Raw genomic sequence first — 26,033 nt, 5'->3', positions numbered from 1 at the left:
TCTTAAAAAAAAAATTAAAAAGTCGGAAAACTCAGAAGACAAATAATGTGAATGCCTGGCAGTTAGCAGTAAGTCAAGTGAGTACACTTATGATCAACTGGTTTATTGCTCAGCTGACCATCCTAGTCAGTGTAATAGTTTTAAATTGTTTTCTTTTTATTGTTAGCACCTTCAGCTCCATGCTATTTAATTTATAACTACCATAGACTCTCTTTGCCAAAAACAAATCTTAACAGAAATTTTAAAATGTAGATTAATGAAGGGCATAAAAAAATGGTATCTTTGCAAATGTGCCTCAAAGAAATTGCCATCAGATCTGTAAATTATATTTATCCAAAACCTTTTATATTGACAACATTCAAATTATCTTTTCTCGGTTTTCAATAAGAAGCAACCATAAAAATCAAAGTTTATAATTTTCATATTCTAAGTATGAAACACAAGAACTCAAACATTAGGTATTGTGAGAACAGTTTCCCCTTTTTTTAGCAGCTAATTTTCAATTTGCATTTATATATTCTCTCCTAACTATAACACTAATACATTTATTTGCTGATGAATTATGTAAGAAAAAAGCCCTTAAGAAAAACAAATGTATCAGTTGTTAAATGGAGATAAGTGTGTTACTCTAATTTAGGTACATTAAAAATGTATTTTACAATGCAATACTTAAATACGTATGCACTTAAAATTTTTATCCTAATGTTACTTCTTTATTACACACCCTGCAAAAATCAAATAATTTAAAACTCTTAACAAGTTAAGCTAAAAATGTTTAGAAACAGTGACCTAAAGGAAAGACTACCTGGAGTAACACAGATCCTGCTGTGCAACCTGGAGTCTATGTTCTCATACGTAAAACAGAAACCTCACCACCACCTCAAAAGGAGTTGAAAGGGGGCGCCTGGGTGGCTCAGTGGGTTGGGCCTCTGCCTTCGGCTCGGGTCCTGATCTCGGGATCCTGGGATCGAGCCCCACATCAGGCTCTCTGCTCGGCGGGGAGCCTGCTTCCCCCCTCTCTCTCTGCCTGCCTCTCTGCCTACTTGTGATCTCTGTCAAACGGATAAATAAAATCTTAAAAAAAAAAAAAAAAAGGAGTTGAAAGAACTAATCAAATAAATAAAATACTTAGCCTAACACAGAGGCTGATTCATAGCAGGCACTCAAATCTTAATCCCCTCTCCCCCTTCATTAACTTCACTCCTAAACAAAAAGTAGATTTTTTATTTGGTATTCTTGTTAGACAACTTAGGTTGTTTGTTTACTTTGGGTTTACTTTGATATTTTGCACAATTTTTTCTTGTGATGCTCACTGCTTATTTCTCAGGTTTTTAACAGTTTAAAATGTTTTGAGAACTATTAGAACATAGTAAATTTTCTGCTACAGGGTTATTTGTTATAGCAAAAAGGTAAGGAAAATAATTAACTCTGTTTACTCAACTAAATGGAAAACCCTACTAGGACATGGTTGAAGGGACTACAGTTAAGAGGATACATAACTGTAACAGAATGTCTCCAGCAATTAACACAAAAGATATAGGGAAGTGATCTGATAACAAGGAACAGAAACCTGAGTGACCTGAGGTGGTGGGAACACAAGAGAAAGTACAGTTTAATGAGTCACAAGATATAGGTTTCTATGTCAGTTCTGATTAATTATGTGACCACCAATTCATCTGTAAAATGGGAACTCAAAGTTATCGTCAAGAACAAATAAGAGAGCCTACATAAAATCATGTTAGAAATGTCATACTTCTATCTAAACATTAGTTGCTATTCTATTACATGGAAGTTCAGCTACTGATCAAGAAGAGTTATTAGGCTTAAGATACCAATCAGGATAAGATGTCAAAGAGGAGGTCCCCAACAAAATAAGACAAACTGCTCTTTTGGACAGTGAGTCGTACTAAGTTTTATCATAAACTTAAGTATTGCTCACAGTTTTTCTGTTACCTCGATTCTGGATTTACTCCAGAGTTTTGGTTACACCACTCTAAATCAGAGATCATCAGGCAGAAGATTCTGTTGCCAGGTAATCATTCAGCAATAATAACTGAATGAGAAAAATAAGAATATCATAAAGCAAATATATACTGGTAGTTGATAATGTCCAAGAACGACAATTATATGGGCAATTTCTCAGGACAGAAGGCACTCAACAAATTATTTGAGTGCCTACTATGTGCCAGGTTCTACACAAAGTTTCTCTTTAAAACTCTTTGTAAGACCAATGTTAAGACTAGGGCTGTAACTGAAATTCAGGTTCCTAAATCCATTTTACAATTTCATGCAATTTAAGCTACCTTCAAAGATGTATGAGTAATACAAACCAAAAGACAGGAATAGCACATATACCCCGGTTTTACAATGAAAAAAAAACAAACAAAAACTCAGGGCAGTATTCTCCCTTCCTTCCCAAGCTGCACTCCCCCATGAAGTCTAAACTCTACGTGTTGGTATGCACCTTCTATGCCTTTAAAACTTAAAATTACTTAAGTTTAAAAGCCCTGTTACCCAAAGATTAATTCTTCAGATGTGAGAATGTGTATCGACAGAACATGTAATTAATTTATTGTGGTCTGATTTCTAAATTTATGAAACCAAGGTGGAAAAGGCTTAAATAAGGGAGTAGTGTCTATCCCTCCTGGATGCTCTCCATCTCTGCATGCCGGACATCAGATACTGCCCTCTCTGGCACTATGGTGACTCTTGGCTTTACCATTCAGTTGTTCTGTATATTGGAATCCTCCTGAGTATACCTTGCAGTACTCTTGGGAGGCTGGCCTTGGCCTTGATCACTAGAGGCTCCCTGCTGCAGCACACAGAATCCTATTTGGCACCTTGAAAATCACAGTACAAAGGTTAAAGTGCACTCCTTTGCCTTTCATCACTGCATGTAACATAAATTTCCTCCACTTGAGGTCCCTGAGAATTGGCTTTGTACATCCACCTCCCTTCCCATAATCTGGAAAGATATAAGAATGACTGTACAATGTACTAAAGACCTTATTTTCACCTTAGTTTCATGAACCCGATCTTTAATTTTTTGTTTTTCATGCAATGATCAACCAAACATACTCCACTGGTATCCTCCTCTGAAAACCCCATAACAAGTTTAGGCAAACGTTTTCACAATTAATATACTCAATCCCCTTACCAAGTGATTTCAAGCAGTAACTCTTAATGGGAACAGGATTAAGAAATGGTAAAAAATCAAAATCGGGGTGGCTTGGTGGCTCAGCAGGTTAAGTGTCTCCCTCCAGCTCAGGTCATGATCTCAGGGTCCTGGGATCAAGCCCAGTGACGGGCTCCCCACTCAGCAGGGAGTCTGCCCTGGTTCCTGCTTTCCCTCTCTCAAATGAATAAAAAAAAAAAAAAATTTAAAAAGTCAAAATTAAAGCTGAAAATGCACCAAATACACATGAAATAGAGATACCAATACCAGTCTAAGACAGTATTATTTACAATTAAGCAAGGTTAGCTTTCCTTACATAACAGTACATGTAAACAATGTCATTTACCTGAAGTTGTTCCACAGTTTCTTTGTGAGCTTTTTCCATACTGTTCATCTTTGTTCTCAAATTTGACTCTTGGTACTGAAAGTCCGCCTTTAGTTCAGTTAGCTAAGAAACAGAAAAATAAGAATATAAATTTATATATGTGCATATGTAAAAAAATATATATGCACAAACATCATTTTAAACACCCTTCATTATAAATTTGCAATTCATTATAGAAGTGGAAGATGTTAGCAGCTTCCTGAGTTTTATAACTTATTTAGAATTTGTTTTGTGGAATGAAATTCTATTTTATTATAGTATATTTTAAAGTTAAGATAATACTGAACTGTCAGTAAAACTTTTGAGAAGATGCCTTTTTTTGTTTCAATTGAAAAATGGCTTTGCTGGACAGAGTTTGGCAACTAGTATGCCAACAGGAAAGTTTAATGGCTTATAACACAGAAAAATGCTTCAATTACAACATACTTCACATTATATATAAACAAAGTAAATGTTAAAGGTGATTTCAGGTTAAAATAATCTTTTAATGACAAAAGAGGAAAATGTCACAATGGTTAAGTATAAAGAGGAGTGGTTTTATCAACCATGAGCTATAATGCTTTTACTTTAAAATTTACATCCAGAATTATGTATCCAATATCACCTAAGACTTGAGGTAAAATGGAGAACAAAGTACAGAAATAAAACTAACATGGAATGAGAAAGAAAAGGGAGTTAATTTAAAATTTTTGCTAACTTAGACAAATGTAAGGGGAAAAAATCAGTGGTTTGAGGAAGCTACATTTTCTTCTTAAATATCAATGACATACATAAAAATACAAAATCCTTATGACCTTGAACTAAAAAATAAATTGATACTATATAATTTCATTATCAGAACCATGGAGAAGAAAGCTTCTGGTTATTTTTAAGTGGTTTTCATTACATATAAATTTTAAAGGTTTGTACGTTTTTTGTTTTAAGATTTTATTCATTTGAGATAGATACAGAGATAGAGAAAGAGAGAGCACAAGCAGCGGGAGAGGCAGAAGGAGAGGGAGAAACATATTCCCTACTGAGCTGGGAGCCTGACATGGGGCTCGATCCCAGGACCTGGAGATCATGACCTGAGCAGGAGGCAGACGCTTAACCATCTGAGCCACCCAGGCGCCCCTCCATGTTCTTTTTGTATAGATATATAACAGCAAAAAGAGAAAGAAAGTCATGGTGTATTATATTCTTATTGCCCAAATAAAAGCCTTTTCTTTTGCCAAATTCAAAGAATAACTGAATTCTCTCTCTGTTTATTACATTACAAAGGAATTCCTATTCTGAAATGTCAATTCACATCAGATCAACTAAGATAATTATTCTTGTCATTCCACTGTGTGTTGCCTTCAGATTATGAATTTCTGGAAGGATCGTGTCCAATTTATTTACTCATTTTTGTATCCTCATGATCCCTAGAAGATACATGGCTAGCTCTAGAAGTCACTGAATAAAGTGAAATAAATTTAAGAAAATATCTTGGTTGCCTTAGATTTACATTATGAGAAAAAATAGCAAATATGTAGCCATTTTAGTCTTAGAATTATTATTTTTCTTACAACACTGCTTATTTCCATCCCATTACTTTTTTTTTTAAAGGAACACTAACAAAAGTAGAAAACTTTCAACAAACTGCACTAAAACAGATGAGTCATGCTATGAAAAAAAAAAAAAAAACCAAAAAACTAATAAAGTCAAAATTCCACAATGCATTACTACTTGGTTTTGGAATTATTACTTTATAGCAAATTTACTATGTTATCCAATTTTACCTAGATTTCCTAAGCTAATATAGGTAAATCTTTGTGCAATAGATATGTCTCGAAAATTTTGTGCATAAAACAAATTTCCATAAAAGTTCACTAATTCAAAAAATTCTCCTAATCAAAAAGAACTATAAAAAGTAAGATACTCCTAACTATTCTATTTTTATGTCAATCCTAAATTTCATATACTGAATTTGCTTAAACTAAGATACAAATGTATTAAAATAAATTTAAATCTACTAACCATCAAGGCACGGGAAAATTTAACAAAAGTTGTTAAATGCCAAGCTCAGATTTAAGCACCACTATGGATACTCAGAAAGAGAGATAATTCATTATAATAAAGTCTTATTCATAGTTTTAAAAGGAATATTTTTAATGTTTTCCTATTGCAGAAGGCATTTAAAATAAGTCAAACTAGAATAGTTTATAGTGTAAGACTATAAACAAGTACAAAAGTTGGTTCTACCCTAAAGGTGACCCAACATCAGAAATAGCAGCTACGAGCATTATATACGTGGCAGGAGCTGTAGTAAGTACTTTATATTTCATGTAATCCTAACAACCACCTCCTGAGATGGTATTAATACTTCCATTTTTAAAAAAACTAAGGACCAAAATAAATAAATAAATAAATAAATAAATTCTAAAAAATAAATAAATAAATAAAAATAAGAAAACTAAGGACCAAATATGTGAAAGCATTCTGCTCCAGTTCACACAGAAAGTGTTAGAACTTTTCACAAAACTGACAACATATTTGACACTCCTAATCTAACTGACAAAGTCCTCAGAAGTATACTTGGTTCCTACAAAATGATCTTAGACACCTACTGCTAATCACAGACTACCACACAGGAAATTCCCATAGCACGACTTTTCACCAGTTATTTGATCTGGATTGAAATACACGATTGGCATGTCAAAGACTAAACTCAACTACTTTCTCAAATCACAAGAATTTACATAGTGGATATTCCATTTATATGTCATTTTCAAATTAAGACATTAGGCTTATTTTTAAGCTACAGGTTTGCAGAAAACTAATGTCCAGAAATTATTACAATTCTAATTAGCTCTCAGTTAATTCTTAAAACTAAAATTCTGAAAGACCATTTTCACCTATAATGTGTCTAGTCTTATATGAATTACCCACAAGATTACCAAATTAGTGAAGTCTAATAAAACTTGCATTTTCAAGCATAACTTAAGATGTAAATCTTAGCAGGCTTCAGTGAACCATGCTCTTACCTTTTTATCTTTTTCTAAAATGGTCTGGTCTCTCTGCTGTAAGAGACGTTTAAGTGACATCACTTCTTCTTTCAGTTGACTTATAAGGACAAAATTGTCTGTTCCCCCACTATCTGCTGACTGATTTATAGAGCTACTAAAAAGAAAAAAGTAAAACACAGTTAAATGAAGTAGAAGGAAAATTAGCAGGTGTTCAAATTGCATAAATTAGACAATTCCACAAACATCCTTAAGGCTAATGCAAAAAAATATGTACCTGACAGAAATGGATGCAACTGGCAAATTACCTTACTAATGGCACACATTACATACACCTGCAGAAATATAATTCAGTATTAGCTTTTAGGGGGTCAATACTTCTAGTGTAAAGCAATAGGCAGCCAATTTGTACAGTAACATCAGCAAACTTTTGGCTAATGAACTAAAAACAAACTCACGCTCATAATACTTTCAATACATTTTCCAAGCAGGTCAATTTAAAACATAACAATTAGATTTTTAGATTTGTGTTTCACTGAAGAATAATTAAGATTAAGAGAATGTTCTATTCAGATTTGTTCTCCTATTTTCAAAACCCAATGTATTCCCCAAATAGAACAACAGTTCAGTGCCACTTGCTCATTGCCAAAATTAAGTTAAAACTGTTAACTAATTATGGTTACTCTTCTAGGTGACTCAAAAAGTCAATGCAGAAGATAAATGTTTCTATTCTTTTACCTAGTCATAACTGGCAATCAACTGTAACTGTTCAACTAACTTGAATTTTCGTAGCGCTAAAGGAATTCATTTTTACCTATCTCCATTAGATGGCTTAGATTCCAATTTGGGCTTTTTCTTTGGAGTTTCATTCTGAATTGTTGCAGAGGATTTATGGCTGAAACCAAACATTAATAAGAATAATTAGAGTAAAAAGGGCAGAGGCACCAAGTGATAAGTTATTTTTCTTCCCCTAAAATAATTACCGAATATCACTGGTTTTTTAAAAGCCTAAGTAACAAAGTTAAAGGGATGGCACAATAAAAGAATATATATGTATCAAAATACTTCAGAAAATATGTTAACATATTTACCTCTGTTTCCACAGTCCCTGCTCTTGTTCTGGACTCAGATTGCTGATTCTGAAAAACATATAAATGACATCTAACAACAACATTTATTTAATACATATGTTTAACAACATTCTTTCCAATGGACTCAAATTGCTTATGTTTAGAATCTTTCGTTCAGAGAATGAATATTCAATTAAGTTTTTGAACTAAGCTAACATATTCTAAATAAATCACATTGTATGGAGATAAGTTCGAATCAAATAAGTGCTAGGCAATTGCTACTAAGTTCTTTAACAAAGGTATAGTGATAGAGATTAAATTCTCTCTTTTATCAGATCATTTTCCAAAAGCCAATTTAATATCATACTAAAAGTTGGGGTATATAAGCACGAAACCCACAAGGTTCTATTAATTATGAAGTATGACAATCTTCATACTTAGGCTGCCCTTACTATTTCAGACACAAAATGTTTGATCTTTAAAGGCCTTCCTAACAATCCTCCTTCGGAGTAATTCCAGTTGCTCAGAATAGTGTGTCAAGTTGAACCAGGAAATAATCTTGTTTCTTTCCTAGTTTTCCTAAGAACCCTCTCCAAAGTCTCTTGATGCTTCTTGAGTCAGGACTATAGAACAGACATGCTGAAAATACTGGGAATTTTATAGTAAGAACTGATTTTACTTTTACTTATAATTAAATGCTATATTACTAATTCTTTTCCATTATGCCATAACACTAATAATGACTTTATAATTTACTATGAACCCTACAAGTTTTCCTGCAGTTACGTATCAGCCAATCCTGCATTAACCCCTAATTTATTGATTCAACATGTACAGAGCATCTTCTACATACCAGATGCCACATATTTATACAATAAAAGATGTCAAAAGACCTAGGCTGTGTGACCTTTTTGCCAGTTACTTAAAATTCCTGAGCTTTAGTTCCCTCATCTGTGAAATGGGTATAATTTATACCTTATAGAAATATCAAACTTAAATTGAGTTTATATACATAAAAACACATCATACATTACTGGTGACATAAACAATAAATAAAAATAAGCACATATAGTTGTGAGAATAAAATTTACTATTGTAGCTTTAGAAATTTTCAAGCAAAAAAACAAAACAAAACAATCAGATCATGTTCTTAAAAATCAGCTGTAAATAAATACCTAGTTGGGGAAAAATGCTGTAATTCTATAAACTTGAGTTATTCTCTATTTGTGGCAGTAAACTGCAACATGACTGCGAGATTCAGTTGCTCTTTCTTTTACAAATTTCATCATAACCATTAGCAAGCCATATAATCACACATGAATTAACAGCACTATCCGGATCTCAAAGTGAGAACAATCACATTTTAATGGCTTAACAAAAACACTTGGAATTCACATCTTTGCTTTCTGAGGTGGCCATTCCTGGATCCAGATTGACTTGCTTTTGCTCTCTTCTACCCCATCCACCACTATATATATATCACAGTACGTACATTCTTCCTAACTATTCTAACCTACTAAAATTAAAATAGAACCTCACAAACAGGTTGCCTACTAACTAAATGGTCTATATCCATCAAATACAAAACAGTATTTCTATTTCTTAAGCAATAAAAAGGAAAAAAAAAATTAAGGGTCAATACCATCCTTATTCCTTTTACTTTTGACACCTGTTATTCTTTCTAAAGATGAAGTTACTGTCACAGAATTTGATCTTTATAAACATACTCCGTGTCCTATCACACACTAACAAAAATTTGTAAAGAACAGGAGAAAAGGACACTTTAGTTGAGTTTCAGGAGTAGGTCTGTGATAGTTACTTTGTCAGTTTTTCTTAAAAAGGCAAAAACAAGAAAGATTTATGTTCCTCTGTTCCTTGGGATATTGACAGAAGCACCACAAGATTTCTTCACAAGAGCTAGATTAGAAGTCACTATGCACTCCACAACTACAGCATGCAGAAAGTACTACAACAGGGTAAGGCAAGTGGAAAAATTGCTAAGTAAACATCAGTACCTCAATAAAACTTCATAACATGTGCTTGCCTATAATTTAGAATCAAATCTTATTGGCACTACATTATATTCTAAAAACCTGTTCTTAAATATTATAGGCATCAATTTTCTAGAAATGAAATTACGTTTTATCTATCTAAAATATTAAAGACTCAGAGAAATTTGGGAAAAAAACAAATTCTTCTGAAAACTGGTTATCATGTCCCTGTTTTGTCCATTTTGCGTTTAATATATTCTTGATTTTTCCATGAAGACTAAAACCACAATTCAAAAACTTTGTATCACACACATAATACCACTATATAACTTTTCCCTCCCAAGGCACTTTAAAAATCAAGTAATTATTTATATTTTAATAGAATTCCTGTCTATGTATTTTAAAATAAGTTGCAAAGTACTGCTAGTTTAAAAGATTATTTTTCACACTTTTGGAAACTTCAAAATTTAGAATGCTTCTATCATGATCTACAAAAACACTGAATGTATATACCCTAGTCACTGGTAAATATAACTGCATATGACTATAATTTGTATTTCTAACTGTAAATATAACTTTTACAAGTAAAGTCCTACCAATTATTTAAACAAAAGAAGAATATTGAGGCCTTTAATAACATAAAACCAATGAAGTATTAACTCTGGTGTACTTGTATTTTTACTTCATAGGATCATAATTTTATGTAATTCCGTAAAGGTCCTATCTTTATTTTTGTGGTAAACAGCTAACCACACTCCAGGTGTATAATTTTATACAGGCTTACCTCAAAGACACTTTGGGTTGGGTTCTAGACCACGCAATAAAAGTAACACTGCAATAGAGCAAGTCAAATACATTCTGGTTTCCCAGTGCACCTAACTTATATTTATACTATACTATAGTCTATTAAAGTGTGCAAAAGCATTATACCTAAAACAACTAGATACCTTAAACAAAGTAATTAAAAAATTATTGCTAAAAAAATGCTCATGTCATCCGAGCTCTCAGGAAGTCATGAATCACTGATCACAGATCACTGTAACAAATTTAATAAAGAAAAAGTTTGAAATATTGTTGAGAATTACCAAAATGTGATACAGAAATGTGAAGTGAGTAAATGCTGTCAGAAAATGGTGCCCGCAGGGGTGGCTGGGGGACTCAATCGGTTAAGTGGCTGCCTTCAGCTCACATCATGATCTCAGGGTCCTGGGACTGAGTCCTGCATCAGGCTCTCTGCTCAGCAGGTAGCCTGCTTCCCCCACTCTCTGCCTGCCTCTCTGCCTACGTGTGATCTCTCTCTCTCTCTCTCTCTCTATCAAATAAATACACAAATAATCTTAAAAAAAAATGGTGCCCACAGACCTGCTCAACACGGGGTTATCACAACCCTTCAATTTGTTAAAAAAATGAGTATCTGTGAAGCACAATAAAGGAAAAAATGTGATAAAATAAGGCGCACCTGTATACTGAATAAAGTAGGGAAAAGGCCCCTAACACTCAAGAAGCTTACCACGTACAACAGAAACCAGACTTGTACAAAAGTAGTATTTGCAAAAAGTTAAACACCAATACATGGCATTAAATACCAAGAGGATTTTAGAAAACCTGATTTGGAAGTACTTACTTGTGATGGCTACTGCTGTGACGATGGTGATGGTGATGATGGTGGTGATGATGTTTTGAATGATGCTGGTCTTTCTCGGTAAGAGATGAAGAAGATGAGTTTGAATGTGAAGATCCCAGGCTCTTCCTTTGTTCTTTTGTCTTCTGCAAAACTCTCTTGTATGATAAAGTACAGAGCCAGCATAATAACTTTCCGTCAACCTTTTTAAAGAAAATATTTGTATTAGATTCAATGTGCCTATAAACGGAGTTTAAGTAAAAAATACACTATTCAACTTCTAGCGCAGACACAGACTCATGTGCGCGCTCTCTCACACACACACATGCACACACACACACAGATCATTACAAAATGGAAATAAAATAAAAGACTTTCATGAAACTTGGGAAAATGCTCATCTGGTAGGTCGTAAAATTGGTAAGGATGATCTATGGACTTCCATTAGTTTTGAGGTTTTTTTTTTTAATTTTGAGAGAAAAGTTTATTTTCTTATTACAGGGACTTAAGCATAAATTGACATATTTCAAAGACTCTTACCTAAGCACCGGCCTGAATTCTTAAGTCACTGTGTAATTACTAAAATGACAAAGTAATCCCCACTACAGTGAAAATTGTTAGTTTATAGAAATAAGGAGAGCTTGAATAATATATACATTTGATTCTCATTATTCCCAGGTTTCCCATTTGCAAATTCACCACCTACTTGCTGAAATTTATCTGTAACCCCTAAATCAACTTGCAGCACTTTCATGATCATGCATGAACATGCACGCGGCAGCAAAACATTTCTGTAGACGGACAGCAAACATTCCTTGCAGAGGTTTAACAAGGTGACACTCTGGTCTTCTTTCAGCTCTTACGCCATAAACAAGTGTTCTTTTCACGGTCTATTTAGTGCTATGTTTTCTACATTTGTGTTTTCGTATCGGTGATTCCACTGCTTACAACGGTCCCCAAGTGTACTGCTGAAGTGATGTATAGTGTTCTTTAGCACAAGAAAGCTGTGATATACCTTACGTAGAAAATACATATCTCAGGTAAGTTCCGTCAGGCATATAGTGCTGTCTGCCATGACTTCAATGGAACTGAACAACAATTTATATTACATAAGATGTCTCTGAAGAGAAACATGCACAAAACAAGATTAAGTATTGATCGAATGATGACCATGTTGTGACCAGAGCAAGAACCTAATCCTATAGTGCCCCTTTAGAAGCAATACTTCAATATTCACTAATTCAGTGTTCGCAGCAACTTTATAGAACCTATCTACCATGAATAATGAAGATCAACTATACATGTATCAAGAGAAAGGAAAAGAGCCTTCTTTCCAAAACTGAGACTACGCCCAAAAAAAATAAAACAAAGTTTCTTTCGTCTACTTGTTCACACAAGAACTACTGGAAGGCCATGTCTTACAATTAGGGTACATATACTGCTGTTGAAGAACCTGGGGGAGCTTCCCAAAGAGACAGTCATCCTCCAACTCAACAGAACTGACAGACAACAGGAGGCCTATGTGAATGCCGACCAGCAGAGGAATGCCACAGGCACACACATACTTTTTAAGTCACTGTAGGCAGAGCAAAACAAACAATGGTTGAAAACATGAGCCCCAAGTCAAAAGGCACAAGACTAACTTTGAATTATACGTGTTAATGTGCCATCAGGTATTTTTTCACACCAGTGACTTCAAGTAACGAGCAAAAGAGTAAGTAGCTGAAAGGATTTAAAAGCAGTTAGTAATTTTCCTGAACAAAATGTTAGATAACCAAATAGTACGGAATAGCTATCACAGAGTATTTTTTTAAAATATAATAATCTCAATTGATCAATATAAATCTATGTATGATGCAAACATGGAGAAAATGCACTGTTCCTGCACTTCCATCTAACCATTTTCAGGGACCCAAAGGATATATCATGTAGCAGTAGTGTCGTCATTAAAATAACTCCCAACCTGTGTGTTTCATTTAATTTCCAGAAGATATCATAATATAAATACCTTTCTTCTTCCTTCCTCCTTTCGATCAAAAGCACATTGTTGTTTGCACTGTTCACAGGTCTGAGGTGGTCCGTATTTTTTTTCTGAATTTGTACATCGCTGACACTTTGTACCAATAAATGCAGCAATTATGTTACAGTACTGACAAGGCTTAGGCTGAAAAGCAGATACATATTTTAACTGAGACATTTAAAAATTAATTAAAAATTTGCTACATAAAACATATACCTATATACAGACATATTTCTAGGACTAATTAAGGAAAGAGATAAAAAAGCTTTCTGTTAAGTATGTTACCCTGTCACATTTAATGACATTCTTCATGTTCCTATTCATTTACTAACATTTATTTCTAGAGTCATGCAACTTTTTGTTAACTCTCTTAAATAAATAACGTCATGAGAAATGTATTTACGATTGGATGATATGTTATATAAAAGCTATATGTGAAAAAGTTCTCAAAGAATGAAAATAAAGGTACACACTGATAGAAGAGTTTCATGCATCCAGTATTTAGGAGCATGAACTAATTTAATAACCTAGTTATTCTCATTACTGTTTCATTTATTAAAAAAACATTTAACAGCTTTTTCTTAATCACATACAGTTATTGATGATGAAATGAATATACATTACCCATGAGCTTTCACCTTAAGAATTGGCACAAGCATATTTAACCTAAACTGTAACAAACATACCTTGATTTTCTTTGATACTCAAAAGATAATTCAGGATTTTACAGAACCATAAGGCCAGCACTTTGACCAATCATAACAGTACTATACCAATAATGACTGTCCTATACATGTGAGAAAAAAAGTATACTAGCATAATGTCCTGACTTTTAAGAATAAGTGCCTGAACTGTACTACTACATAAAAGCTATTAGAGGTTCTGAAGGGGGGGGGGGGGAATTATGCAAATTTTATAGATAAGGAGGTTCTCCATAACCAGGAGTTTATTATACTTGAGCCTCTGAAGAATAAAATCATACACTTCACACTGAAATTCAATATACACAAAACATGCACATAATAGTACTGTTTTCAAATACTATCATCCTCTGACTGGACTGTCATCCAATCAGACAGTCTACAGAAAATTTCTTTCCTGGAATATTTTAACATCCTGAATATTTAAGGACATAACCATATATATTTTTTACAAAGTCCATTTTGTGAAAAACACTGACTAGTAACAATAACATGAAATAAAAACGTAAAACATTCTTACCGTGCCAAATTGCTTCACATTTTGAGCACACTTCTTACAAATTGTATTAGTTTTGCTGAAAAGGAAATTGAATATAGATGATCAAATTTACATAGCTTTCTGAAGTAATTAGCACACTGTCGAACTAAAGCAAATACAGTTTATATTTGACATTTGCTTTAGTAGTTCTTAAAACTTCCTCTAATACAGACCAAGGATCTTCTTAGGGATGCATATTATACACATTTTCTCCTCTTTCATGAACTTTAGATAAATGATAAATGTTTTTACACATTTTTATTGTGTATCTTTTAGTAAAGGAAACAAAAACCAAAGGGAAAAAAATCCTTATGTTTCCTATCTAGTTCCAAAATCTTCACATTTGCCATTGTTTATGCACAGCCTTATATCTCAGTGCCTACCTAACCTTCCTCTGGGCCTTCCCCACTATTATGATGCCAGTAATCTACTTATGAAGAAATGATTTATTTGTTCTTCTCCTTAGGCTACTCTCTTATAAGTGCTCTGATCCTTTAACAAGAAATCACCCTGTTAAAAAGTATGTGCTGTTCTTCCACTGGTAACAAGTTACTAGATTTCACCTTGGAAGATACTTGGTAACAATACAGACCTTTCTTCAAGTCCATGTCAGCACTAATGTTTTGTCATTTTTACAGCTTAACAGTAACTTTATGTCTGGGTTTTTAGTCCACAAGACTAAACTGGTCTAATTGTAAAACAGCCACTAATTTTGTGTCAACATAGTCTCTCCCAGCACATATAAAAGGTTGACAACTTAAAATTTAAGAGAATAAACCATATTTAAGAATATTTCACCACAAATACGGGATGACAACCCCCCCGGTATTCCTTACAGACAACGGTGTCTTTAACAATCAAAAACTGTTTAGTATACAAACCTCTCTTGTTGAAATTCTGATCTGCAGTAAGTACATTTTACAATAGGATGCGCAATCCGACATTCCTGTAATAAGACAATGTATTAGTATCTATCTCAAAGTCCCCAATTTCACTTTTCTGGTAGAAAACTATTACACAACCTAGTCAAATTCCTAAAACATCAATAATACCTGTCCCCCAACGTACACAATTGAGTAATTTATCATATAAGTGGCCAATTACAGCATATTTCCTTAGGGAAGGCATAGGTGTCTTTGTCTTTACTTGACGTGGGGGGTATGCTACAAATTAAGAAAGCTGTCAGGGCCGATTTCAAGGGTTGGTTAAATGCGAAACTACTTAAAATTTTGCACCGTTGTTCACAGACAGCATCCTGGCTTTAATGGGATGGGAGGAGCTCCAAATCATAGAGCATTCTGTCCCCAAACCAGTCGCTTCGCTTTCCTGGACAGGGAAGAAGGATGCCATCAGCTTTGCGGCTTCAGGTTCCTAGCAAGAAAGTGCAAAAACCGTCCCCTGCCTCCCGGTGGAAGGAGAGGACAGTCCAGGCAGAAAACCTAGATGAAAACATCTCCACCCCAGGGTTTCTGCGGCATAGACAGGTGGCTGCCGCCTCACTCAGCCCCACCCCTGAGACCTCTGAATGTTGGTGGGGCCCGGCCCCCTCCTGGGCCGCCTGGAAGAGGGCAGAATCTTGTCTTCTCTCAGGGGCTCCTCCCATCTGATGCCCACGTCCTCGATAAACGGGTCCCGAGTGAGGAGGCAAGAAAGAGCTCCAAGCGCCCAAGGCGCGGGCGAAGAGAGCCGGGCTGCAGCGCAGCGGACACCCAGCTTCCCTCGGGCTCCGGCCGAGGAAACCCCGCCCGCCCGCCCGCCCGCCGCCCAGCGCCCACGGACCTTGCAGAGCTGCTGGCCCTGGGAGAGCTCCTCGAAGGGATAGCGCTGGGTACACTTGGTGCAGGCGTACAGGGCCGAGGCCGCCATCCTGCTCCTCAGTCTCCTCCTCCACCACCGCCCGCTCCGAGGCGGGGCCCTACGGGGAACTCGGGCGCCGCCGCCGCCGCCGCCGCCGCCAACCCGGGCCGCGGGCTCCTCCTCCTCCCCCTCCCCTGCCTCGCGCCCACCAGAGCCTCGCCGCTAAGGCCCAAGGCCCTGCGGTCTGCACCGTCTCCCTCCGCCTCCACTTCCGCCCCCAGCCCTCTCAGTGACGCCGTCCCAGCCGCTCCCGCTTAGGCCCCTATAGCGGCGGAGGGAGACGAAGAGGATAGCTCGATGCGGTTTAGCTGCGCGGCAGTGGATCCGCTTCCTTCTCAGCCTCGCTTCCCCATCTTTGATTGGCTGGGATGGCTACTGCGTCATTCGGTCGCTCCTCCCAACCCCTAACCCCTACTACGCTGGGAGCTCCCACAAAGGGAGGAAGTTGCTGGCCAATGAAGGACCGACGCTCTCAGCGCGCGAAATCCGCTTCAAACTCGCCCCGCCCAAAGGCGCCAGTAGCGCCTGTATGTAGCAGCCAGTCTTAGGTTTCAGTGACAACGGCCCAATCCAATTGGGCAAGTGTTCGTGGAGGTTTACTCTCTGCCTCCACTCTTTTTTTCCCCTTGACTGCTATTGGACCAAATCACTAAAGTCCCTCCTGATTCTATTTGTTATTGGTCAAAAGCTAAGTACTTCACCTAGAGAGGCGTCTCCGACTCGATCTGACGCTCTCTCCGGCGTCTACTCCAAGGGAACGGATGGAGTGTTTGAACTTCGCATTTTATTCTGTTTCAGTCATTCTATTCGATTGCCACTGGAGACAACACAACCCGTGGCCCACGTTTCCTCCTCGATGTGGCCCGCCCTTTTGTAGAGTCCCCTCAGAGCCGTGGGGTAGCCCTCAGCGTTAGCTTCGCCCGCGGTTTCGGCGATGCGCTACCTTGTGACGTCAGCGAGGGAAGAGGCGGAATCTCTCCTACTACCGGAAGACGTCCGCTTTTTTGATTGGCTACTCAAGACGTCCGTTAGGACGTGTTGCCTTTTCCGTGTGCGCTCTGAGCGTGGGCGTCCCTGTGGGGGTGTGTGCAGGGGTTTCTAGACCGGGCACCAACACCCCAACCCCTTCCATCAGGGGTTCGGCTTAGGGTCGCCCCTGGTGGGCGGCTCTCGAATCTTGAGGAAAAGCTCGAGAACCCGGACCCCCCCAGGGCTGCGGAGGTCCTCTCGGTAGGCAGGAAGATGGCGGCAGCATCGGTCTCTGCGACTTCTGGTTCTCAGATCTCGGTAAGAAGCGGCTGACGTTCGAATAGGCTCGGTCCTGACGCCTCTTTGCTCTTCCTCACCCTTCAAAGCGCTCTGGGCCCAGCGTCTCTCACCCATCCTGAGGAATGGCCGGGGATGCGTGGTCGCCCCTTGCCCTCCAGACGCCCCGTGCTCCCCTGTCGAGCCTGCACCCTTACCTCGAAACAGGCCTGGCCCGCCTCCATCCCCTGTTCATTCACCTCCCGGCCTAGAAAGGCAGGTTACCGAACTTTGCCAGGATTCGCTAGGGTGTCTCTACCCACGCCCTGGCCTGGCGAAAACATTGCAGCTTTGGTCACGTGTGTGTAACGGCGCCTCTTGGAAACTTGCCGAGACCAGGTGTGCTCGAGAGTTGGCTTAACTGGCAGCTGTTGAATAGTCCTCAGTCTGAAGCGCTTACTAGTTGCTGCTTGTGCTGATTCCATTGCGTACAGTGCCTCCCCTCGCGTATTCCCAGGGACTTTGTTCTTGCTCGTACCCAGAGCGCGCGCTTTCCACCTTCGGTATTACTTTGCAACGTGTACATGCCGTTCTAGAGAGGCGACAGGGACAGTTGAACCTGAACATTGTTTTCGCCTCTCCTAGGGCCCCCAGCCAGTTCAGCCACTATTATTTGTCGAATTGGAATGTCGGCGGTGCTTAGTATTTGGGGATCCGGCACTTTGGCAATAGGCAGAAAATGGGAGGAGTCTCAAGTAAGAGCCATTATAGCCTTTTTTTCCCCATTAAAGCGGAGTGCCTGCATACTTTGAGGATCTAAGATGACACAGGTGAACGAGGTAGAATCCCTGCGCTGAAGGAGTAGACACTGAGGGAAACTGCATGTAGTCAGGCTGTGACACAGTTCAGATTGATAAATGTTGCTGTCCTAAAATAACCTAGGCATGAGTGGCTAGCAGTTCTTGGTAGGCTAGAAACAGTTTCCCGTTAGGGAAGATGAAGCTAGCTAGGTGAGCTGTATGGGGAAGGAGTTGTAAGTGCTTGTCACAAGAACTGAAAAGGAGAAAAAGGCACCAGTGGCATTTCTAGGTATATGCCAAGACAAGAGGAGCTTTCAGGAAACTAGGAATGAGCAAAAGTCGTGTGGTGGTAGAGTTGGGTTAGATGAATTGTGGAAGTAGGTATAAACGTGAAAAAAGAGCGATAGGGAAGAAAACAGAGAACTATCAGGGTAAAGTTATGTCATACACACTAAGGGGGAGAAGTTTAGGGAGCATTAAGAACAGAGTCACCTCGGGAAGACAGTTTTCCTCAGTTTCAGCTTTTGGTGACTTAAGGTTTATGATAATGAGGCCCAAAACAACTCAGAGTTTCTGCAGAATGAGAGTAGAGTTTGCAGAGCAGTCATGGAAGATGGAGGAGAAGGAATGAATGAAGCACATAGAGTTTATTCCGGAATTAGGTCAGTGAAAGGGAATATAAAAAGAGGAACTATTAGGAGGAAGTGTCCCTAAGTAGATGGTTGAGATTATATAGGAGCTGAGATGAATTAAATTTAATGGGAGAAGAAGGCTTTTCACTGTTTTCAAAACTTAGCACACAGACTGAGGAGACTGAGCAAGAAGTACTCGTACAAATGTTAATTGAGTTATACTCTGCCAAGTCCATTTAGCTGAGCACTGGTACTGGGATGTGCTGTCAACCCTTATTCCATAAGGTAGCCAGATCATAAATTTCCTGGAGTGTTTAATAGGAAAGCATATATATTTGTATATACTAAGCTCAGCTTTAATTGGATTCTAAATATCAAGAATACACTTTTCAAATATCTAGGATCTTTGGGAAATCAAAAGTATAACGATCTTCTTAATTTGACTTGCTACATCAAACTAATTTGGAAGTCAGTTTCAAAACAAAAATGACTAAATTTAGATTATTAGTATATCAGAAATGACCATCCTCAGATGTTTAACTGTCCTGTCAGAAATAAGGCTGACATTTCCAACAAAATTTAAAACATTCAGCTTAGCAAATAGCTGATCATAAAATAACACATACACACAAAACCCTTTGAAAACTACAGCATAAACTCAGAGCCTGCTCATACTCAGATTTTAGGATTGTATTAACTATACATATATCCTATTTATTCAACACTCATAAACCCAGCTTGGAGCATGCTATAATAAATAGGGATGCTTTTACTAGGTAAGGATTTTTAACAGGTAAATTCACAAATAGCATTCTTGAGAAAGCAGCTACTATGTAAATCTCAAATGTGAATAAGATGGAAGCAGGTGATACATTCAGGTTTTTTTGTTTTGTTTTGTTTTTTAAGTATTTTTTTGCAGCAGCAGTAGAAGAGTAACAACAGCAGGTAACATATAACATGATTGCTATGTATCTTTTCAGTAGTGGCTGCCTCAGGAAAGCAGCTATGACTGGGCACAGTGACATTAAGTAGAAGTATATAGACAGCATAGTATTGAAATAGAGGAGTATCTTTCCTGTCAGTCCTTTTTTATTTTCCCAGTATCCATAGTCAGAACTCTTATGTCACTTTGGACTTATAAACTAATCTAACTGGTCTCTGTGGCTTTTTAACCAGGCCCTGTAATTAACATGCTTCATATTTTTTTCCTCTTAAGTTTCATGAATATGTCATAGCTTTTTCAATACTAAATATATAAAAGATTTATCTTTGAGATTAATAAAATGAATTCCTTTATGCTTCTTCATGCATCTTTTCTTTCATACATACCACCAGCATACGTTTTGAGATTATAAAATATGTAGTATTATATGGCCGTCGTGGTTTTAAGTGCTTTTCATATATTAACTAATTAGTATTTCCATTTTTGAATGAGCCAGATGAGGCACAGAGGTTAAATCAAGTTTACACAACTAGTAAATGGCAGAGCCAGTTTTGTTACTCACTAGTTTGCCAGCCATTCAAAAATAGTTGTCTTGTGATCATCCTTAGAAGTTCTACAAGTGTAAAAATTTCTCTAAAGTAGCGGTTTTCAAAGCATTGTCTGAAGACCTTTGGGGGTCGCTGAGGCCCTCCCAAGAGGGTCTACAGTTATCTTCCTTACCCAGCCACTTTGTGGGAGACCAGATTTTCTTGTGTGCCAGCCAAAATAGCATATTCAGTAGAGTGAATGCAGAAGCAAATACACGAATCCAGTAGCCTTTTTTAAAATTAAGAATTAAAGAGATCTGTAAAAATGTGTAAAAAATTCTTCATTAAATATTTTGGATGGCTGTTAGTTTTCATTCAAGAATTATATTTATGGTAACATCATGGGTGTATTATTTTTAAATTAGCAAGTATGTTAACATCTAGGTATAACCCACATGAACAAAAAGCTCTTTGGGATCTTCAGTAATTTTTAAGAGCGTAAAGGAGTGCCCAAACCCAAAATGTTTGAGAGGGGCAGCAGTGGTTTAAACTGCCAGTTGGGCTGTGGGTTCCAACTCGGTGGTGGGTTGTGGAATATGTTTAGTGACTAAGGACATAATCATTAAAAAAGAAGAAGAAGAAAGAGAAAATAGTTCAGCAAATACAGTTGTGATTGAAATGGCAGGATCATGGAGGGTGCATCTTTGGCTTTCTTTGATAATGCTGAATTGTTTTTCCAAAGCAATTGTACCAATATGTTTCCACCAATTATTCCCTTTAATCCATATCCTCTTGAACTTGTAGTATGGTCTCACTTCTGAATTTTTGCCAAGAAGGGAGTATGAAATGCTATCCTGTTCTTGTTCTCATTTGTGCTCCCCTTATCAATGTAGACAATGTACCTTTTATTTTTTCATAACTTTACTCGTAGTTTTTTTCTTCTATGAAATGCTTGTTTGTGTCTTTTGCCTGCCTTTAATTGGTTTGTCTTTTCCTGTTGATTTATACTCATTCTTTATGCATTCTGGAAGTTAATGCTTGCCTGTTTAGCTTTATTCTAATTACTCTTCAGCTTGTCTTTCACGTGTCTAAGATACCTTTTGATGGGAGTTCCTGATGTACATGGATAAAATTTATTAGACTTTCCTTTTTATGTTTAGTGCTTTTTGGTTAAATTCTTGAAGCAAAGGACATTAATGACATTCTTATGTTTTTTTCTATACAGGTTTTAAAGTTGGGGCCTTTTAAGTCCTTAATATGCTTGAAGTTAATTTGTGTGCTGTGAGGTAGGGCTCTAGATTAACCTTTCTACTTAAGATATACAATTTCTCAGGGCGCCAGGTGGCTCAGTGGGTTAAAGCCTCTGTCTTCAGCTCAGGTCATGATCGCAGGGTCCTGGGATGGAGCCCCGCATTGGGCTCTGGAGCCTGCTTCCCTTCCCCGCCCCCCACCCTGCCTCTCTGCCTACTTGTGATCTCTGTCTGTCAAATAAAGGAATAAAATCTTAAAAAAAAAAAAAAAAAGATAGACAACTTCTTCAACATTGCTTATTAGATATATCTTTCCCAAATGGTTTGCATTTGTAGCTATCAGTATATTTCCATATGTGTATGTTTGTTTTACCGGGCTCTTTGTTCCATAATTGTATTTGTCTATCCCTTTATTCTCACTGTGTTAATGATTCTCCTTTATATATTTCTGAGAGAGTACCTGCATGTCTTCCTTGTTCCTTCAAGAGAAATGTTAGCTATTCTTGGTCCTCCACTGTTCTTTAGTAGAAATTATAAATTATATATTATAAATTATATCTGCTATTGGAATTTCAATTGAAACTGCATTGAATTTCTAGTTTAATTTGGGAGTAACCAATGTCTTTAAGATAGTCTTCTGTCTGTGTCTTGTTATTCCAGTTTTTTTGAACGTTAACATTTTTCCATAAAATTTTATAATTTCAGTTCTTGTACATCATTTATTAAATTTATTTCTAGCTCATTTTTTATATATTTTCATAAGTTGCATTTTCTAACTGATATATAGAACTGTTATATACATTTTTTCATATTAATTTTGTCAACAATCTTTCCTAAACTCTAATAATTGAGGATTTTTTGGTATTTTCTATTTAGATGACCTTAACCTGTGAAATTTGATTCTTTGTTTTCAGTCTTAATGTTTATTACTTCCTTTTCTTATCTTAATAGGCAGGCTATGAAATGCAGCACAACATTTACTAGTTGCCTTGTAAATATCTTTGACTTGCTCCTGAATTTAAAAGGAATGTTTTAAATTTTGTACCATTAAATATGTTGTCATGTTTTTTTGAAAACTTGCTTACTACTGGAAGAAAATAGTTCTTTAATAATGGCTGGGTATTGAATTTTATTGATTACTTTACAGATGATTATACGGATTTTCACATTAAAGTAAAATGGATATTCTAATGTTCACTCATTCATAAACATTCCTGGAATGACCCCATTTTGATCATACTGTATTTTTTTCTTCTGTGTAGTTGAGTATGATTTGCTAAATTGTATTTAAGTTTTTATGTACCTGATTTCTTCCAGCTCATTTCTTCCTGCACATTCCTTTTGAAAAGAAGGCAAATAATACACATTTCTTATCATCTTTCGTACTTAATGCAGTGCCATACACAGAGATGTTCCATAAATACTTGAATCATAAGTGTTCCTAAGTAGGAGCTAAAGTTACCAGGGAAGAAATAGGTCAGGTTAAACATTTTGCCTTTAATCCTGAAAGTTTCTCTTAGAATCCTGTCATTTTAGTTGGAAAAATATTTATTGAATGCTTGGGGTCTTGGAAGAGCATACTGATTAGGAGTAAGACTCAGGCTCCTTAGTAGCTGTGTGTGGTTTAACTTTTCTTAACCTGTTTTTTTCACCTGCAGTGGGGACAATAATATTTGCTACCTTCAGGGTTTCTTATAATAACTACAGGAGAATATGAATGTGCTTGGAAAATAAGATTCTATGTTCAGTGTCCTGAAAAATACGTTTTTCTGAACTCTAAAGTGAAGATACTTTCTTGTCAGGATTGTTATGAGGATCAACTAAGATAACGGAAACGTAAATTTTAAAGTACCATGCAAGTTTGAGGTTTGTGTTGTTTTTATTTTGCATATGTAGGTATATATTACATGTATATGGGGGGAGCCTAATTCAACTTGAAAGATCCTTTGCCTTTCAGTAGTTCTCAAGTATCCATGATCGAATGGCTTGTGGCACTGAAAGCAAGAAGAATTCACTTGAAATCTTCTATCATCTCAGATCAATCTCCTATCTTTAGAAAGTTCTATTGGCAGGGTTAGTTCTTGGTAGGCAGCTGTGGACTTAAATGGTAAACAATTTCATATACTAACATAAAACTTTAAATGATGAGTACTTCACTCTGCCTAAACTGTTTGTACAAACAGTGTGGTTTATGCTGAACACCTGCTTTCTTTCTGGGAGTCAGGAATGTAACAGCCCCCAGTGAAAACCTTGGCCACTGAGTCTAAGGAGCCTTGGTGAAAAAACACTTCACAAAAGTTGTCATTATTAGTTGCTGGAGGAATTAAGCACATCCTTTAAGCATCTAGAGAGGAATTTTGAAAGCTTGTGCCTGGTATCTTACATACTTCACCCCCATGGGTCTTTTGCTTTTGCTGATTTTGCTTATGAATCCTTTTGCTATAATAAATCCTAGTGATGAGTATAACTATATGCTGAGTCCTTTCAGTCCATCTAGCAAATCCCCGAACCTTGGGCTGGTCCTGGGGACTGCTGACAATCATGGAACCTTCCCAAAATTCAGGTTCCCAGATACCAGCCAAGAACCACCTCATAAGCAGACATCTTTAAGTACAGCAGTCTTATGTCTGCTATGTTAATCCTTTCTGCACTGTTTTTCTATGATATTTGTGCTCTCTGGCATAAAGGAAATTATATTGTGTAATTTATATTTTATAAATATATGTAATTTTATTATTTATATACTTGAGTAAAATAGTTCAGTTTTATGGACAGTGAAGTTTTCCTGTTTTGCAGAGGAATTATATAATGAATCCACTCAACAGATTTACCTTTATCAGGTGTTTTTATTGGAACTTAAACTTTATTCCCACTTGAACAGTGGGAATGACTATGTTTTTCCAACATCAGTTCTGTGTCGGCTGGGTGTCCTACAGTCAATTCAGTTCTGCTGCTAACTAGCTAGATATAGTGCAGGCCCCATAGGTTAAGGGACTAGCTCCCACATGACTGCCCTTACTTCAGTCCCAGGTGTGCTGAAGGTAGGTTTTTGCACTTCTGCCCAGTCAACTACAAATGACTTTTCCTCACATTTATTAATTTGCTAAAATGACTCACAGAACTCAGGAAAGTGAGTTATGATTATAGTTAGGTTTTTTTTTTTGTTTTGTTTTGTTTTTTTAGAGGATACCACTCAGAAACAGCCAAATGGAAGAGACACATAGGGCAAGATATAAAGGGGTTTCCATGACCACTCTGGATGCTCCTGGGACCTCATTGTTCAGGAGTTTTTATTAGTATATGAATCATATACTTAAAATTTAGTCAGTCATTGGCCATTATTAATTGAACTCAGTCCCCAGCCCCTCTCTTCTTCTGAGGTCAGGGTGTGGGGCTGAAATTTCTAATGCTAGTCGCTTGGTTGGGTTTCTGGCTACTAGCTCTCATCCCGAAGCTGTCTAGAGGGTCCCACTCCTGGTATAACAAAGACAGCCACCACTTAAGAAATTCCCAGAGTTGTTGAATCTCTATGTTAGGAGCCAAAGACAAAAACTTTTTTTTTTTTTTTTAATTCCACAGGGCATAGAGATACTAAATATATCAAGTAGGGGTAAGCATATTTAAAAAATAAAGGCAACCGAGTGACAGAATGGTGATACTTTAGGTACAGTAGTCAGGGAAAGCCTTATTGACAAGACTTTTGAGCAGATGACTGAGAGGCATGAGAAAGGGAGCTTTCCAGGCAGGTAAACTTAGAAAAGAAAACAGTGTACTGTGCATTTTAGAAATCCAAAAGTAGGTCAGTATAGCTGGGAAATAATGAGGGGACAGAGGGTTGTGGAGAAAGAGTGGGAGGGAATGAAGTCAGAGTTAGCCTGAGGTCAGATACGTGCGTGGGGCCATAAAAACCATGGTAAGGAGGCATCTGGGTGGCTCAGTCAGTTGAGCTTCTGAGTCTTGATTTCACCTCAGGTCATGATCTCAGGTAATGAGATGGAACCCCCTGTCAGACTGTGCACAGTGTCTGCTGGAGGTTCTCCCTCTGCCCCTTCCCCTGTTCGTGTGCCTGCACGTGCACTCTTAACACTCATTCACTCACTCTCAAATAAATAAACCATAGTGAGAATTTTGGATTTTATTCTGTGATGGAAATCTATTGGAGGGTTTTAACTAGGGGTATTACTTTAATATACTTGTTTTTTTAAAATAATCATAATGATTACTACTTGGAGATAGGCTAAGGGGATGTCGACAGGAGGGATTAGGAGTCTCTTAATGCAGTCCACAAAACAGA

At 37.1% G+C, this 26,033-nt stretch overlaps 2 protein-coding genes across 9 annotated transcripts in view; one reads left to right on the top strand and one right to left on the bottom strand.

The window, feature by feature from the left end:
• FAM76B (family with sequence similarity 76 member B) overlaps positions 1-16,699 on the bottom strand; it is a 28,670-nt gene extending 11,971 nt beyond the window's left edge. For 2 of the 7 annotated variants that reach the window (XM_032852753.1, XM_032852754.1), the window contains exons 1-9: positions 16,265-16,697; positions 15,367-15,431; positions 14,468-14,522; positions 13,235-13,390; positions 11,230-11,429; positions 7,636-7,683; positions 7,359-7,439; positions 6,566-6,701; positions 3,522-3,623 (exon numbers count right to left, since the gene is read on the bottom strand). In XM_032852753.1, coding sequence (XP_032708644.1) covers positions 3,522-3,623; positions 6,566-6,701; positions 7,359-7,439; positions 7,636-7,683; positions 11,230-11,429; positions 13,235-13,390; positions 14,468-14,522; positions 15,367-15,431; positions 16,265-16,351 — 930 coding nt within the window. In that variant the 5' untranslated portion in view covers positions 16,352-16,697. Of the gene's footprint in view, positions 1-2,759; positions 2,841-3,521; positions 3,624-6,565; positions 6,702-7,358; positions 7,440-7,635; positions 7,684-11,229; positions 11,430-13,234; positions 13,391-14,467; positions 14,523-15,366; positions 15,432-16,264 lie in introns of all 7 variants that reach the window. The other 5 variants (XM_032852755.1, XM_032852750.1, XM_032852749.1 and 2 more) reach the window with 5 other exon arrangements.
• Positions 16,700-17,349: 650 nt separating this feature from the next.
• The window catches only part of CEP57 (centrosomal protein 57), a 40,470-nt gene continuing 31,786 nt past the window's right edge, over positions 17,350-26,033 (top strand). The window contains exons 1-2 of one of the 2 annotated variants that reach the window (XM_032852747.1): positions 17,350-17,629; positions 23,542-23,605. Coding sequence is in view for 1 of the 2 variants with exons in the window: in XM_032852746.1 (XP_032708637.1) it covers positions 17,585-17,629 (45 nt within the window). In the remaining variant the exon portion in view is untranslated. The remainder of the gene's footprint in view (positions 17,630-23,541; positions 23,606-26,033) is intronic. The other variant, XM_032852746.1, reaches the window with a different exon arrangement.

Source organism: Lontra canadensis, unplaced genomic scaffold (genome assembly GCF_010015895.1).
Source record: "Lontra canadensis isolate GAN:19392208 unplaced genomic scaffold, GSC_riverotter_1.0 scaffold7, whole genome shotgun sequence".
Lineage (NCBI taxonomy): Eukaryota > Metazoa > Chordata > Mammalia > Carnivora > Mustelidae > Lontra > Lontra canadensis.
The sequence above is the reverse complement of the archived record's forward strand: the minus strand, read 5'-3'. Positions and strand labels throughout refer to the sequence as shown.